An 18,404-nucleotide genomic window follows, 5' to 3' on the forward strand; every position below is an offset into this window, starting at 1 on the left:
TACAAGTCCTGTAATGGAAGCTTTTCAGATGCAGTAAAAAGGGAACAAAATTGTATGATCCACTATTGGCCCAAGGCGCTATGAATTTTGGTCTCTTTCTCCAATGGTGGGTGGCAGGATCACAAAATGAAAATCATAACTTCACGGAGACAGAAGAACCCATCATACTCCATTTGTGATGGGGCGCCGAGGGTCTTCAAAAAGGTAACCAATCACACATTTTTGAGGAATGATAATTTAGTATCCATAGGGTCTAAAATGGGATTCAGGCCATTAGACCTAAACATTTTTTGGGGTATCAGTACTTTAAAAACTAAGGAGCTCATTTAAAGTGTGGTGATGTGGGAATCTGTTGTAAACTGGAGGATGTCCCACTCTGAGACACTCTTGGTTACCCCACCTTTTTTCTAGATCTGGGAATTGCTAGGTTCCCAAAAGGATAGGCCCAGTTAGCTCTGCAGTCAGATATCCTAGAGGAAGGGTGTCACCCAAAGGGCATCCAACTAAAATGTAGGAAGTACTGCATTGTCTGAGACAGGCTTTCTGATTAATATTTTTCAGGTTTTCAACTATAATGCTAGCCACAAATGTGATAAATGTAGAAATGTCCCCACACATTTGTGGTGGGAGAAAATTCCCAGAGCGCCAGAAATTTTTTGATTTGTTTTCCAAACACTTTTGGGATTTATTTTAAAGAGCCAAACCAACAGCGAACAGTCACAGGGCCGCATCTCCCACACAATTCCATGTATCAAGGTTTGGTGCACTCTTCCCTCAGTACCAGCCATTGAATGATACTTCTGCAGTTTTAATACTCCTTGTGTGCATGGTACTAAACACTTTAGCAATTACAACACTCGCTTTGTAATTTATGTCATTGGCTGTAGCTGTAATATGATATATGTTGGGAGCATAGCACACAGCCTGAAGCTGTGGATACAAGAGCATGCGAGATCTCTGAAGAATGGAGACAGCAGATAGCCTTAGAAGGGCTCATCCAAATGACTTGTTCATAAACAATGCTCATGGTGGCGACAAAGAATTGATTCTCAGGAAAACCGAGGCCAAATGGATCCGACACATTAAAGCAACGCAGTTGGGACATAACATTTGATAATGAGCTCCATCATTTTTTTGGGTAGATACCGAAATGATACATCTGTGCAATCCGTATTTCTTGTCCAGCTGTTTTGGCTCTGAGCACCCATAATCTCTTGTTATGATTTTCTCAGCACCCATAATCCTGAAAGTATTGTTCTATAACAGGTAAAAGGACTGGGTAATTGTTTACCCTTCTTTGCTTTGTCCCTCTCATTACCCTGTATAACTGGTAGTGCCCAATATTCAGACATAACAGGGACATGATTTGTCTGGTTTGCATGCTATATCACCGAATTGCTGAGTGAATAGCTCACAGATACATGTAGCGTCTTGAGGTAATTTTTATTACATTGGAACCTAGTAGACTGCTCAAGATATCATTTTATATCCACATCTTTAAGTGCTGAGGATTGGTGCGTGATTTGTTTGAATTACATGATACTTTGCTTTGTCCCTCTTATTACCCTATAAAGCTGGTAGTGCCCAGTGCTCAGATGTAATAGGGACGTGATTTGTCTGGGTTGCATGCGATATCACCGAATTGCTAAGTGATCAGCTCGTAGAAACTTGTGGCGTCTTGAGGCCATGGCTTATTACATTGGATTGCTCAGGACATCGGTCATGGCTTATTACATTGGATTGCTCAGGACATCGTTCTACATGCACACCTTTACGTGCCGAGTTTAGGTGCGTGATTTCTTAGACTTATATGCTATGTTGCCACATTGCTGAGTGATCAGCTCGTAGACACTAGTGCCTTCTTGAGTCAAGGTTTATTATATGGAATCCGAGTGGACCACGCTAGACACAGTTTACTATGCACACTTTTGTGTGCTGAGGACTGGTGCGGTTTGGGCATGTTCTTTGTGGGTGCTGGGGGTGCATCTCTTTGATGGTGCACATTTTTTTGGATAAGGTAGAAGTCGTTGTGACCCCTATATTTTCACTTTTTGTGTACTAAGGAATTGTGATGATTGGGCCCCTTTGTTGTGGGTGCTGCGTGCGCACCTCTCTGGTGATATGCAGTTTTCTAATAAGGTGGCAGTTGTTGTGATGTCGAAGTCTGAAAAGCCCGTCGGCATTATAAATGTGCAGGGAACTAGGGAGCACTTTTTGATCCTGGATCCATTTTGCCTCGGCTGGAAGTCAGAAGGCAGTGGGGTCATTGATGTCAATTCAACTTGAGCCTGCTCCCAATATGAAGAGTAACATGAAGCATTCTGGTCCTTGGAGTCTGTTCCCTACATTTTTGTACTTGATGGGTAACTTCTGGGTGGTGTAATGTTTGACTTGAACCATGGTATGCCTGCAATAAGTACCGCCTTCTCTGTTTCGGCGCTCTTTACATATATCTTGATGAGTGGCCTTCAGGGAATGGGCGCCTAGAAGCGGGTTTCGCGCTGCACTGGCTCGGTTTTCGGAAATTATATGTGCTGCCTGATGTAATGTCTGTTTCGTTTCCTGAAAGGTTTCAAGCTCATGGGCCGTTCATATTTTCGTGCGGTGACAGGGATGAGCGAGAGAGTTTGACTGGTTTTTGCATGATTGAGCAAACTGCGCTGTGCTAAGACCTTTTGACTTTTGTTTTACATCATTTACCAACATGCATGTACGTGATAGCCTTTCCAAGTGGTCTTTCGCAATAGTGGGCTTTTACGTGCCTTTTAGGGGGAGGTCACATTTGAACACCTTCCTGCTCAACCTCACAAGCACAAATGCATCATTGTACAATTGGGGGGTGCAACAGGGGAATATAAGTGCAACGGCCGTTCGTGCTGTTCATTTGCTGTAAAGCTTTTTGTCTGGATGGGACGCTGGATCAACAGCATAGGGCACAGATTTTTGGTGAGCAGTTTTGGTTAATGGATCACACTTATTAACGCCAAATGCAGGGGGAGGGGGAACCTTTACTTTTGCCTGTAGGCCACAGCGCAAACTTATTTGTTTCCAGCTATACTTATTAGTTGCATTCTCTATGCATTGGAATGTGACACTGATTATGATGCAAATATTGTGGTATGGTTTTGGGCTAGTATATTGTGGAATTAAATGGGCCGAAACCTTTTAAGAAATGCGTGATGGGATATGATCCTTGGCATATCTTTGTAATTGATTTGTCCACCTCATTTACTATACAATACTAGTTGCATTGAGATGCATTGGGTCCCAATGCTTGGGCTAGTTTTTCTTCATAATGTAGCCTGCACAACTGTGCCATTTTCTATGCGGCCTGTATGCCTCTTATGTTTCAATTATTTAAGTGGGCTGCCGTTCAACTTCCTGACATTTTGTTTTAGTTAGGAGGGGTTTCGTGACAGGGCAAAACACCTACCTATAGAATCTAATTCGCGTCACTTTAGTATGCCGATATATGAAGGTCTCTAGTGGGAGATAGACTATCAGGCTCAGTTTTTGACTGCGATATCAGGCGATACCAAAAAGGAGTGCAATATCTCAAATTAAATACTAAATCCTAACAGTATAATTTATGCTACGTGGGTTGACGGATTATGTAATAGAGCAGCGAAGCGCTTAGACGAATAAGTTACTTACCTTCGGTAACAATATGTCTGTAAGAAACATTAGTTGGTGATAGATTTCTTACCTTAGAACTATCCTCAGGATTCAGACTGGATTCAGAAAGTTTTCGCCAGCAGTATCCCTGCGCGTCGGTAGGCATCGTCGTGTGACTCCGCGTACGTCGCTGGCGGCGTAGTTGCCGAGATGATGTCGCTGGAGCTATTTAGACGCGCCCAGGCGTGAGGACGTCCGTTCTGTACACGACTTTCCGCACCAGGAACGTAGAGCCATGCAAGATACTGACCACTAGTGTTTTGAAACTAGGGCCCTAAAAGGGATGACCTTAACCCTAAAAATCAGTTCGCAGAACAGGGAGGATGGGTGGGGCAGTAAGGAATCTATCACTAACTTAATGTTTCTTACAGATATACCGCGAGGGCACATCACTGATTTGACTGTCAGGTGACGATGTGGATCAAAACGAGCCAGTTGGTTCTGGACACCCTATGTGGATTGGGGTATGCTTTTGCTGTGACTGAACTGAATATGGCTCCAGGGCCCGGCTGTATCTAGAGGGGTTGTACATGCGATCTGGTGGCATTGATGGCCATGATTGTGAAAAACAATTTGTGTCATAGGTTGTGTCTTGTGTGTCTTGCAGTCACATGTAGGTTTTCCCTTATTAGTTCTGCATCTACTACAGCTAGACATATTGTGAATTCTCGTGGGGCTGTTGCTATCCCGAATGGAAGTAATTTGAATGGATAGTGATGTGCACTAACCAAAAACTGGAAATATTTGCAATGTGCCTGATGGACTTGGATATGAAAGTGTGCATCCTTCAGATCTAATGCAGCCATCCTTCAGTAGTAATGGTATTATATTTCCCCCCCCCCCCCCCCCCAGAGTTTTATATAGCGTGAACTAGACCCGAACCGAATCAGGTATCAGAGCGCTTTACATAGCACCAGTTACGTTACATGAGGACAGACAAACATTCATTTTAGGCACGGGGAGATTAAGTGATTTTGCCCAGAATCACAGGAGGTTTTGGCGTGGTTACCGAGACTCGAACCCAGATCCCCAGGTCCGAGGTCGAGCGCCCTTGCCGTTAGGCCAACTCCTCTCCCCTATATCTTGAAGTGTCACCATGTGGAAGTGTTCGGATATAATGTACTGATTGATAGGGCATAAGGCAAGTATGGGACGCTGTGAGCCATCCTTTTTGGTTATTAGGAAGCAAAGGGAGTATTGTTATGATGTTTGAATGGGACTGGTTCTTTGGCTGCCCTTTTACAGCAATGCTTTTACTTCTTCTTTTAGCATACGTAGATGCAGGCTTAGTATGTGTCTTTTTGGTGGGATATTTGGCGGTACTGGGCAATATCCATGACTGATAATATCTAACACCTATTGATCTCATGTTATTTCTGACCACAACTGATAGAACTGTTGTAGCCTTCTCCCGACAGGCGATATGTGATCGGGAGAAGTTTTGGGGGGTCACTGTTTGGTGTTTGAGACTTCCTTTGAGGGTTTGCCTCTACCCTTTCCTCTGGATTTGTAGCCACATCTATGATAACCTTGGCCTGTTTGTCGGCAACTTTGTTATTGTTGATATTGGTAGGTGGGACTCTGTGGTGGAAGTTTTGGAGGCCCTTATCCCTGGTAGCGGCGAAAAGGCTGCTGCTTTTGTGGTGTAGTAGGCAAAGCCCCTATTGATTTAGCTGTGTTTGTCTTCTTTATTTTCCATAATTGTGTTTCTACTTTTGGCCCAAAGAGATGTTCCCCATCGAAAGGGATGTTAAGAATGTGCTGTTGCACTTCTAGCTCATAGCTGGATATGCAAAGCCAAGCATGCCAGCGCAGCATAACAGAGCTGTTAATGTCTCTTGCTGCAGTGTCTGCACTCTCCAGTGCACAACTGACGGTTGCATTGGAGATCTGTTTTCCTTTGGCTACTAACTCCTCTCCTCTCTTTTTATATTGTTGTGGGAGATGATGCACGAGTTCTTGGATTTTGTCCCAAGTAGCCATGTTGTAGCGAGAACGCAGACTCACTGAATTTGAGATTCGCCAGTGGTTGGAGTGTCCCGTAGCCATCCCTTTTCCAAAAGCGTTGATGCACCTACTCTTCTTGTCAGGAGGTGGAGCTTCCCCTGTGCAGCTATTTTTTCTTTGCAGTTGTGATTACTAGGGAGTCTGCTAGAAGGTGACCCCTGATGTATATTGGGTCTGAAGGTGATGCATGTATTTCCTTAAAGATGTCCTTTGAGACATTTAATATTGAGCCAATCATAGGAAGATATTGCACTGTGCGCTCAGTGCAGGAGAGTCTCGACCAAGAAATCGGTCTGTTCCTCTGTGGTTGGCATAGAAAGTTTATGCTACTCTGCAGCCCTCTGTATGACACTATGGTAAGGTGAAGTGTCATCAGGTGGTGAGGCTTTGGTGAAAACTGGTGGTTCCATATCGTCACAAGGCAGAACGAAGTCAGAATCGTCTTACTGGTGTGGGCTGTGGCAGGTATTCCCCCCCCCCCCCCCCTGTGAATCTGAGTCATAGTCCTGTTGATGTGTATTACCGCCCTCCTCTTCTTGTGTAGGTGAGGGTGATCTTGATTCTTGGGATTGTGGTTGGCTAAACGTCATGAGGCTTGTGGCGTTATGTTCAGCTGCCATTCTCTTTGGTGGTGGCTGTGGCATTTCCAAATTCTGTACCTGTCTTTTGGAAGTATCTTTATGTCTGTTTGGTATAGATGTGTGCAGTCTTTCGAAAACATTGCCCTCTTCTTGTGGCATTTGTTTTTTGGGGTGCTTTTTTGTGCTTCTCTAGCACTGCTGGAATGGCCAAGGAAGGGGTCTTAAGTCTTAGTAGGACCGTGGGTTTTCTTCGGCAAGAAAGAGTGGCTGTGTTCCTTTTATTTTGTCAGTGCCAATGTAGGTCTGAATTCTGAGTGGCTCAAGGTAGAGCATTTCTATGGATCCGATCACTTTTCCGGCGTCTAAGCCTAGTTTGTCTTATTCAGTACCCAAGAGCTGTTGGTGCCATCCCCATGTTTTGGCTTGTTGCCCAATTGGGATCGAGAACAGTCTCGTCTATTCTCAGCTCCTATGAGTGCGTGCGATGTCGACCAAATCCGAAGGGCTGTGGCACACCTTGGCGTGGAGGGAGGGGGAGTGTATGTAAGATTTTTTTTGCACGGAGTGGGTCAATAGTACGCATGGCTTGTGATGTCATCTTCGTTTTTAGTCCCAACCCTGGTACCAAAGTCTTCTGCGTGGGTTCCTCAACCTGCTTCTCTGACTCTTCTTCCTCACTGGATTAATCAGAGGCGATATAGTGGGGGCTGGCGATGATGACCCCACTTGCATTGACATCTCGCCGTCGATCTCACCATCGGTGTATGATTCGCTGAGCGACAAATCTGTCTCTGCTGCAATCTCTTCTGCCTCATAGTGTTTTCTAATTTTTGAAGAGGTTGTACGCTGCACAGTTCTGTTACACAAGTTACTACTTGTGTAACGATATATTTGTAAGAGACATTAGTTAGTGATAGATTCCTTACCTTAGAATATTCCCCAGCGCCAGACAGGATCTGGAAAGTTTTGCTTAGCAGTACCCCTGCGCGTCGATAGGTGGCGTTGTGCGGCTCTGCATCAGTCACTGGCGTTGTGAGCGCCGAGATGACGTCACGGAGACTACTTAGGCGCCACCAATGCGACCTGACGTCAGTTCTGTACACGACTTTCCGCGCCGAAACGCAGAGCCATGTAAGATACAGACCATTGGTGCATAAACCTAGGGCCCTAAAAGGGGATGACCTTAACCCTAGTAATCAGTTCACAGAAAGGGGGAGGATGGGTGGGACGGTATGGAATCTATCACTAACTAATGTCTCTAACAGATATATCATTACACAAGTAGTAACTTGTGCATCTGAAAGAGACATGTTAGTGATAGATTCCTTACCTTTGAATAGATACACCAGCAATACCGACCCGGTGGTGAGTCTGCAAACAAGACTACACCAGAAAGTCACGGAGCCAAAGAAGCCGTCCCTCCGGACTGGACTGTCAAGGCAGTAGTGCTTGGTAAACGTGTGCAGTGAGGCCCACGTAGCCGCCTGACCAATGTCCTGCAAGGGAACGCCGCGTCCTAAGGCAGTAGTGGCTGCAGTTGCCCTGGTTGAATGGGCATGCAGCCCCACAGGAGGCTCCTTCTTGGCCAAGGAGTAACATGCTTTGATGCACAGAACGACCCACTGGGAGATGGTCCGTTAGTGCACAGCCCAACCTTTTTTGGCACCCACGTAACCAACAAAAAGCTAATCATCCGCCCGGAACTGCTGTGTACGCTGCAGATAGAATGCGAGCGCAACTTTTGGGTCCAGACGGTGGAGCCTCTCCTCTTCCCTTGAAGGATGCGGAAGTGGAAAGAAGGTGGGCAAAGTGATGGTCTGCCCGATGTGGAAGGGTGTGACAACCTTGGGCAGAAAAGAAGGACGGGTCCTTAAAACCACCTTGTCTGGATGAACAGAAAGGAAAGGAGGTTTGGAAGAAAGGGCCTGGAGCTAATTCACTCTTCTGGCATGGGTAATAGCAACCAGGAAAGCCATCTTTAGAGTGAGAAGACGTAAGGGATAGTTATGAAGGGGCTCAAAGGGAGCGAACATCAGAAAAGTCAAGACAAGATTTAAGTCTCACTGAGGCATTATGAAGGGTACGGGTGGAAACGTTCGCGTAATGCCCTTAAGAAAACGGTTAACAACTGGGGACTTAAAAAGAGAAGGCTGATCTGGAAGCCATAGAAAGGCGGAGTTTGCCAAATGATAACCTTTGATAGTGCCCAGAGCAGAGCCCTGCTGGGCCAAAGAAAGAGGGAACAGAAGGACCTCGGAAAGAGGGGCAGAAAGGGGATCCACAGTCTTCGCTGTGCACCATGCCACAAACTTGTTCCACCTGCAGGTGTATACCGTTTTAGTGGAGGGATGCCTGGCTGCCAGAATCACATCACAGACTTCGGGAGGAAGATCGAAGGCTGTCAACTGTCGCCCCTCAATCTCCACGCATGGAGGCTGGACAGGTTTGGTTGGAGGACCGTCCCCTGCTGCTGCGACAGAAGATCCTCCTGAAGAGGCAGTCGGATCGGGGGATCGATCGTCATGTTGAGTAGCTCGGGATACCAGTATCTGTGTGCCCAATCCGGAGCCACAAGTATGACATGGGCCTGGTCTCGCCAAATCTTCTTCAGCACTCTGGGCAGAAGTGGTATAGGCAGAAAGGCATACAACAGACCGCAACTCCACTCGCGACGAAAAGAGTCGCAGAGCGAGTGCTGCTTTGGGAATTCCAAGGCGCAGAAGTGATGACATTGCGCGTTGTCTTCGATGGCGAATAGATCTAACCAAGGATCTCCCCACTGCAGAAAGAGACCTTGGCCACGTCCGAGTTCAGACGCCATTCGTGATCCATCAAGCACCAGCGGCTGAGTTCGTCCGCCCTGGCGTTCAGAGAACCTGCCAGGTGTTGAAACACCAAGATGATGCCTTGATGCTCCAGCCATGTCCAGAGGCGAAGAGCCTCCGGACATTGGGTCCACGACCCCACCCCGCCCGGTTTGTTGCAATACCACATGGCGGTGGTGTTGTCCGTGAACACCTGCACTCCACTTCCCCGGACAGAGGGAAGGAATGCCTTCAGTGCAAGTCGGCTCACCCAAAGCTCCAAAAGGTTTATAAGGAGTTGGGATTCCGCCGAAGACCAGAGGCCTCTGATCTCCGCCTCTGCCAAGTGGCCCCCCCATCCCAGGAGGGACGCATCCGTCACCACTGTGTGCTCCGGGTGGGGAAGGTAGAGGGATCTGCCATTGACCCAATAGCTATTCGTGAGCCACCACTGCAATTGACGCGCAGTGCCCTCCGAGATCTGGGCATGATCGGACAGGTTTCCCTGATGCTGTGCCCACTGAAACTTCAGGTCCCACTGCAGAGCCCGCATAAGCCTCCTGGCATGATGCACTAGCAGGATGCAGGAGACCAACAGGAGCCGGAGGGTCATCCTAACTGAAACTCGGGATAGAGGCTGAAAGATCGGAATCATAGCCTGAATATCCTGGACTCGCTGCTCGGGAGGATAAACCCGAAACCGCGTCGAATCCAGAACCGCAGTCGTCGAGGTATGGGAGGACTGACACCCCTGACCTACGCAGATGAGCTGAGACCACTGCCATCACTTCCGTGAATACCCGAGGGGCGCTGGTAAGGCCGAAGGGGAGCACGGCAAACTCTTCGCCTACTGTGAACCGCAGGTAGCGCCGGTGGGCCGGCAGGACGGGGACGTGAAAACATGCGTCCTGCAAGTCCAACATTACCATCCAGTGTCCAGGGTACCCAACACCTGAGCCAGAGTCAACATCTTGACTTTCTCCTTCCGGAGAAAGCGACTGACGTTCCTGAGGTCCAAAATGGGTCGTAGGCCCCCTTTGTCCTTTATGGGGACCAGAAAGTAGTTGGACCACAACCTACTTCTGGCCCAGAAACGCACTTGATGGCCCCTTTGGCCAGGAGGGCTGTACCTTCCTGCTGGAGAAGCGCAAAGTGATCCCCCGACATGCGGTGGAACTGAGGTGGCACGGCGGGGGGGTAGACTCGAGGGGAGGGAGTAACCCCTTCGGACAATCTGCAGGACCCGCCTGTCCGAAGTGACAGAACGCCAGTGGGGGAGGTGATGTTGAATCCTGCCGCCCACAGGCATGGGGTGCACCCCAAAGCTCAGACTAGGAAGACTTTGAGGCGGATGCTGCGGGGCAGAGGTGGCTGACCCGCCCGTTGGCCCCCTGTGCCGCCACCGCAGCCTCCACGCCCGCGCTGATTCTGGTTCTGCACAGACTTCTGGCTGAACGAACTTGAGGGGGCACCCCTTCCGTGGCCACGAAAGGAACGAGAGGTAGACGTGGCTGGGCACGTGGTGGGGACACCTAAGGACTTGGCCGTAGCTTGAGAGTCCTTGAAACGCTCCAGCGCACTGTCTGCCTCATCGCCAAACAGGCAAGTACCATCAAAGGGCATGTCCATGAGGGAACTCTGGACATCTCCCGAAAACCCAGTGGACCGCAGCCAGGCATGGCGACGCAGGGCCACTGTTGTGGAGATCGCTCTTCCTAAAGAGTCTGAGGTGTCTAGCCCACACAGAATGGCGAATTTAGCGGCATCCCTACCCTCGGCAACAGCTTGGAAAGGACAGCCTGAACCTCTTCGGGGCACTGGGGCAGTGCCTGCGCCACTTTGTCCCATACCGCGTGAGAGTAGTGGCCCAAAAGGCATGCAGTGTTGACTGACCACAGCCCCAGGCTGGCAGAGGAAAATAACCTTTTTCCAAATTGCTCCAGCTTTTTCGATTCCTTATCCGGCGGGGCGGTAGGGAACGCACTTTGGGGAGTGGAGGCCTGAAAGACCAGGCTCTCCGGAGTCGGATGATTAGTTAAAAAGGCAGGGTCACTCGGTGCCGGGCGATGACGCAGCGCCACGTTCTTGTCCACAGGAACCCCCGTGGCTGGTCTAGACCAGGTGCGCATCAAAACATCTGTCAAGGCCTCATTTAATGGAAGCAGAGGTTCCGTAGAACTTGCCGCCGGCTGAAGCACTTCAGTAAGGAGGTTCGTTTTATGAGAGACAGTAGGCAGATCGAGGTCAAGGGGCCTCAGCTGCTCTACGGAGCACCACAGAATAAGTGGCGCCTTCCTCCATGACAGAGGGAGGGGACATAAAACCCACTCATAGGAGAGGTCAAGGCCACCTGCATCCTCAGATTCCATTGCCCACTCCTGTTTGGACTCGTACTGCCTTGCAAGAGGGTCATCCGAGCCCTCCCAGTCATCCCCCTCCTCCACGGCCCGAGGCATAGGCGGCAACGGTGAGGGAGGCACAGGGTAAACAAATGCTTCAACGGCGTCGGGAACGGCTCCATGTCCCAATTTGGGTCCCAAGACGGGGCAAAATTGCCCAGAAATTCGGGCAAGGGCGGAGGCGGAACGAACGAGTCCACGCCAGCACCGGGGCCGCAGGGGGTGGCGTAGCTGGAGCCACCAGCACAGGGGCCCTGGGGCCCCGGGGGCCGGGGCCACCAGCGGAGGACCCTGCGGCGCCAGGGCCAGAGCCGATGGTGAGCAAGGGCCCTTCATAGGGACCACGGGGGCCGAAGGCGCACCGGCGGGAGCCCTAGGCCTGAAAAGGCAGTCCATGGCGGCAAGAAACTCTTGCACCTGGCTCGGAGTCGCCGACAGACCCGGATAAGGTGGATAAGCCACTGGACTCCTAGGCTCCAATGGAGCCGCAGAGGAAGAACCACTGACTCCATCGTCCGCATGCGAGAACCGACTGGGGGACGTCGGAGATCGAACACACTTTTTAGACTTTTTCTTGTGACATCTCTTACCCGATTCCGAGGGCGAAGACTTGGACCCTGAGAAGCGATGATGGCTCCGCGGACGGTCCCTTGAGCGACCTCTGGACCTTGAACGGCACGGAGATGACTGCCGGGCCTCCAGCAGCTTTCGGGACCGCTCCCACAAAGCCTTCGGAGCCATGGCCAGACAGTCGGGACATGACCAAGAGTCATGGTCGCTGTCCAGACAGTAGAGACAGACATCATGGGGGTCCGCTACTGACATCGTACGGCAACAGGCCCCACAAGATATAAATCCAGGCATCCCTACTTGGCATCAGGAGTCAAAGACTCAAAAACAGGAGAGACGAAAGTCTCAAAAAAGTTAGTCCAATAGTGACTAGGGTATTTGTTCTAACCGGATCTGTGCTTGCTGGCGCGAAAAAAGAAAAAACTGACGTCAGAGCGCATGGGTGGCGCCTAAGTAGTCTCGGTGACGTCATCTCGGCGCTGACGACGCCAGCGACAGACGCGGAGCCGCACGACGCCACCTACGGACGCGCAGGGGTACTGCTGACGAAAATATTTCCGGATCCAGTCCGACACCTGGGGATATTCTAAGGTAAGGAATCTATCACTAATGTCTCTCAGATACTGGTTTAAAAAAAAACCTGAATGGTGTCAACTTTCATAAATAATATTTAAAAGTAAAACACATCATTGGCAAAACACTAACACTCATCTTCCATATCTGAATCTTAATGAACTGTTCTTAAGTTTATTAAGTGTATTGTTTTAAGGGTGTCTTGACATAAATGTCCACACCTTTACAAACCCATTCGAATGCTATTCTTTTCAATTCTAAAATAACATAAGGTACAAAAGTAAGGGTTCTGTATCCTATGCCCTTATGAAAGAATGCTTTATGTTTAGCCTGAATTTTTAGTAAGTTTTTTTTCAGAAATCTGTAGAATGGATCTTTAATCAACTAAATGTTTTGCTTGAATGCAGCTACATTTTAAACTTTAAAACCTGCACAAAATCCTTCATCAGGAAACCTATGAAGAGCTGGATTCCTTTTTTGACAAAGTCTAGTGAAAAGGACCAAAGTATTGATAACTGCAACAGCAATGTCACTCATCGGAAATCTCCGAAAGAGTTTCCTCTCCTTAATAAGGTGGTAAATCTAGCTATACAATTTCAAAGTTCTCTGACAATTTCGCCTGACGTTAGGAGAGAATACGTGGGGTTTGTTAGAGCTTAGAAGAAAAATAAATGATTGCAAGATTGTTAGGAGGATCTTGCTAACTAAATTTAAAAATAAAATAAAAACTATTTCCACACTAACTGGAAACTAAGACATAATATACATAGTCATTAATCGTGTGTATGCCACTACAAAAGTCTTGAAGACTCCTATTCTTTAAACTAAAGGTACCAGAACAAATTCCCCAAATCAGACCCAAAAGGTACAAGTGGACAATATTCATCCTACTACCGCTTCAAGAGCCGAGTTTACAAAAGGCAACAATAATTTTACTATCAAAATGGTCCATCCAAGAAGGCTGTCGTGTTTTTTACAGCAGCTCTTGTACTCTGCAAATTCTTTTTCAGTGCCTCATTGGACAGATTAGATTTCTCTCGACATGTGCATTAGGTCAATGCACTCTTCCTACCAAACAAAGCCTACTTACCAGTAGTGCTAGTACACACACTGCCTTCATGAAAGCCTCCATCTAAATGAGCACACAAAGTGGCATCTACACTCTCCCAATGAGTGGGCGATCCATATGCAAGTCCTTTAACTCCTTCTTCCAGACATGGGGTCACCTGGGAGTAGACATCATCGCTACCCACCTGAATAGAAGATTCAACCACTTCAACACATAGATAGGGAGGGTCACTGGTAGACAGCTTGATAGTGGACTGAACAGGGACTTGTGCATAGTTTCCACCAATGTCTCTGAATTGTAAAGTACTGCAGAAATCATAAACACCCAGAATATGGAGTCAGCCTGGTGCTGCCAACTTGGCTTGTCACATCTGGTTCTTCAACCAACTCCATTTACTTCAAAGGGAGCACAGAAGAAAGACCTCTTTGTTCATGTCTGCTGGGAGAGTGTTCCTTAACTCACAGTGTCACATAAGCTGAGCACATAGTTCCTGGGAAGTTAGCCTTAGTCTACTTGGTGTTTTTGCAGAGAACCAGGATTTGCTAGGGGATGCTCAGAGAGTTCAGTACAGGAACAAATGGTGGAGGTTCTGCTGAAGGCCCTAGCCACAGATATCAATCTAATCTCCTGTTTCTTGGATGATGACAAAATATTCTGGCTGACTTGGGCGTGCAGGTGCACATACCTGCTAAACCGTCATAGCAGCCATACAGGCTTATATCAAACAAGTCTGGGCAGTATTCTCCATAACCAATTAAATAAAATGATACCCAACTGGCAAAATACAGTTATTTACTCTGAATAGGTACCTCAAAGCACCTTGGACCTCAAAATGGCTCTGACAAAATGGATATATAAAAATTTTGATTAAATTGCTTTTATAATGACCATATAAATATATTAAGACAGGTAAGAGGATTATACTAAAAGGATTTTACAGGCATAAAGAAAGGCTGCAACAAAACTCATTTGCTTATGGGTTACTATTCGTACATTTCAGATCAAAATTCCTGAGGTGACCTTACCATGAAATGAGGTTGTGTTAAAATGCGCTTAAGTTCCTTTGCATCATTGTTCTCTGGGTAACATGAAATTTCTTCCAATACCTGCAAAAAGGATGATATTAGTCGTACTTTCTGCAAACAAATGGCATACAGTGTGCTCATGAATTATGATACACATTTCAGCACTCACCACTTAATTCTGAAAACCATATGCATCAACTTTTTCAGCTGGTGCTAGACAACTGGAGCAGGGGACTCATTAATAAATGCTAAATTTACAGACAACTTCAATTATAATCTATTGTATTGTGAACCGGATTACCCTAAATTGTATATTTTTGTCAATGTCATAATTTATGCAATCCTGAAAATGTTCAGTTTTTAAAAAAATTGGAGCAAATGTCATTTTTTCATTGTTTATTTAAAACAATTAGCCAACATTCAGTTGAATATTGGTACAATAAAACAACTGCTTCTTTGTCCCATTGAGACCACACCAGAGTATTATTTGGATGCCCTACTCACTGCTGATATAGTTAAATACAATTAGCTTTCCTCTATCATGCCCAATCCACTTAAGCATTTAAAAATGAAAATGGGTTTGGGAGACTGATATGAAACCAGTTGCACAGAGTGGAGGCTGCCACTTTGAGGCTCCATATCTGGACTGATTTCATAAGCAGGGTTGAAGCATGGGGCCCACAGCAGAAAAGGACACATTCATGACCTGAGCTGAAGTATTGTTCCATCACATGCCTAAGGAGAAGCTATTCCCTGAAGGGGGATATCAACTCCTTGCTGGTGATCGAGAGTTGCTGAAGAGTGATGGTGAAGGCTGCAGTGTACCGGTTGTGGCACTTACTTAGTGAAAACTGCTGTGGCGCTGATTCATTAAGAGAGAGGACTTCCTTGAACAGGACCTGGGTGCGATTGAAGACCTCAAGGTGAATCCGTGCAAAAGCCCTGAAGAATGACAGTAGTAGGTGCTCCATCAATGTAATTTGCAGGGTAATTCCAAGACATTGAGGGAAATTGCTGTAACCATTTCCAATTCAATTAAGGAGTAAAAGATGTTGGCAGCATTGTGTCTAACGTGTTTTGAGGTTTCAGCCTCCACAGAAGGGTGAAACTCTCTCAGAGTTAATGTAATAGTACGGGAGAGGGGCGGCTGCTGAGGTACATATTTCAAAGGACATTAGACTCCCTGCCCAGGTGTCAGCTGGCCTGTCTTCAAATGAGCAGGCTGAACAGAAGGGCTAACACACAAAGAGCTGCAAAAGAGTCATGGTCATAAAAGCGGCAGTTATCAGGAGTGAGATCGCATTTAGTGGCAACAAAATTCTCATGTTTGCAGATTTGAGCAGCGTGGAGACACAAATTAAATGCTGTGAAATGCAAGGTTGGTTGTTTGGGCTTAGAAGCTGCCCTGTGGCACACTTATGATGATGCACAATTAGAAATTACATATGCTAAGCATAAGAATACAGTACAAGCCATAATAAAACACAAAACAACCACTTTAATGCGGATAAAAACTTTGAGTGCTACTCTGGCATCCACAGAGATCATTACATGGCATGCTGATGTATAGTTACACAATCTTTCAAAAACCAGAGTCTCAAATACTTAAAATACACAGCAATAACTATGTGACTGCTATTGTGAAACATTTTTTTTCTAGGAAGATATAATACATTGTGATAGTGACTAATGGAAGGTAATTCTTTCCTTTGAGTCAAATGTTTTTTACAGTACAGCCCAAAAGAACAGGGACAGAGTTCTATAGTCAAACAATATGGCATTCACTTTTGCCAATTTATTTCTACCTGTGTCATATCATTCATCGTGGATTTTAAAAGTACTTAAAGATAGCTTCAGCCCAGGTGAACTTGGCACCATAGTCAGAAAACGGGTAGCTCTTGATTTAGAAGGTATTCTCGCAAAATGGATCACAATTACCTTCTTATTTCTAGAATCACGGCACATTGAGAAAGACCAAGGGCACTTCTGAAAATATTTCCTAAAATTCTTGCATGGTTTCTCTGACCATCCAATATTTATATTGGGCTACTATACAAGATCAAAAGCTCAATTCTCTCCTTTATTCTTCTCAAGGAGACTAGCAAAAAACCATTGCATATCCTTTTAAACTTAAACAGACCTGCCAACATGAACATTGATTTTTCATTTATATTCTTCCTATGGGAATCCCAGAACAATGTTCTGGTAAATAATGTGCTTAAATACTGATAGGAAGTCCAACTTCCAATTTTACATCTCCAATCCCCCAAGATGTTCTTTTTCCAAAGAGTAACAAGTCAAGTCAAAAGATTCTTTATTCGACTAATAAAAGCCAAATGAGCACAAAAATACATATAAATGTACCAAAGGCAGTTATAACAAGACATTTAAAAGCCATAGATGCGTAACGGGTACTATGTGCACATATATATTTTCCTAAAACCATATTTACAAAAGATAAAATAAAGATACAAGTCATTGAAAAAAAAATACTATGACTATTCTGCATATAAAATGCATCAGGTAAAGTGCAGATACATTTCATCAAATATACTGTAAATCTGACTAAACAAAAAGCATCTTTCTCCTAATCTTTAAAGCACTTGAGAAGATGCTGGCAACTCCAAGGAAAACCATAGGCGAGGCAGGCATCTGCAAGTATAATCATGCTGGCTTGGACTGGTCAAAATGAAATGGGCTAAATAACGGAAGAATGTATTCTTTCCACAGGGAGACAATGTTAACAAAAAAGAGTAAAATGCAAAGTGTCCTTGTCAGATAAGTTGTCGCATGGATATGGCCTTGAACCCACAGGTTTCAAGAAGCCTTTCTGAAAGGCTAGTAACCAATGAATAAGATTCAATCTGAATCTGATTAGCAAGTAACGCGGGTGAACGTTATTGACAAGAGACAGATAGGGGTGCACCAGTGGGCATGGATTAAGGGTGATGTAAATTCTCACTGTGGGTTTAGCAAGTTCTACACCCTCCCTGTCCTCTTGGAGTCTGGCCAGAAACTGATGCTTAAACTTCCTGATGTCAACAGGAAGTGCAGGTTTAGGGTTAGTGTACAAGTTGGAGTGGCCTAGCCCTCCCATCTGCTCCAATATGTACCTTAGCCATGGAATACGCAAAGCCCCTTTGAGAGCCATACAGTCCACTATGACAAGCTGATTCAGGGTAGAGACTGGAGAAGACCAAATTCTCAACCAGCGAACTATAGGTGCAACTCTGATGTAATCAGAGGTGTATCCATTGCCAAGCTCCTTACGCAACGTAAAAGCGGGGATGCATGCTGGTGACAGCACGGAGCCTGCGCATTTTTTTTTTGCACCACCTGCAAGTCTTTCACACCCCTTTACCCCCACACGTCACACCCATAGGTGGCTATGGGGATACATTTTTCTCTATATACTTTTAGCAGTGCAAGAACGGGCTTTGACCCCAGTCTTTTTGCAAAGTCCATGTTGGCCCCCACTGCCCTTGCCAATACATTCTTTCTGTGCGCTCTGCGCGATCCACGTCCCATTTTCGTAAAACAAAACATCTAAATAGGGAAAGGTTGCTATTTAGATAATTCTGCCACCCTGCAAAAAAACTTACGCCTAGCAGCCTTCAAATAGCCGATTGTCTTAGTATGTGATTTGGAGAAATTGGTTGCAAGGTAAAGCGAGTCCATAAAGTCTATAAAAGCGTCTAAGA

General features: G+C 46.3%; 1 protein-coding gene across 8 annotated transcripts in view; it reads right to left on the bottom strand.

Annotated features, from left to right (window-relative positions):
- CASK (calcium/calmodulin dependent serine protein kinase) overlaps positions 1 to 18,404 on the bottom strand; it is a 1,268,764-nt gene that overhangs the window by 368,179 nt on the left and 882,181 nt on the right. For all 8 annotated transcript variants that reach the window (XM_078658296.1, XM_078658298.1, XM_078658303.1 and 5 more), the window contains one exon: positions 14,704 to 14,784. In XM_078658296.1, coding sequence (XP_078514422.1) covers positions 14,704 to 14,784 — 81 coding nt within the window. The remainder of the gene's footprint in view (positions 1 to 14,703; positions 14,785 to 18,404) is intronic.

The sequence above is a fragment of the Lissotriton helveticus genome, chromosome 8, assembly GCF_964261635.1.
Source record: "Lissotriton helveticus chromosome 8, aLisHel1.1, whole genome shotgun sequence".
Classification (NCBI taxonomy): domain Eukaryota; kingdom Metazoa; phylum Chordata; class Amphibia; order Caudata; family Salamandridae; genus Lissotriton; species Lissotriton helveticus.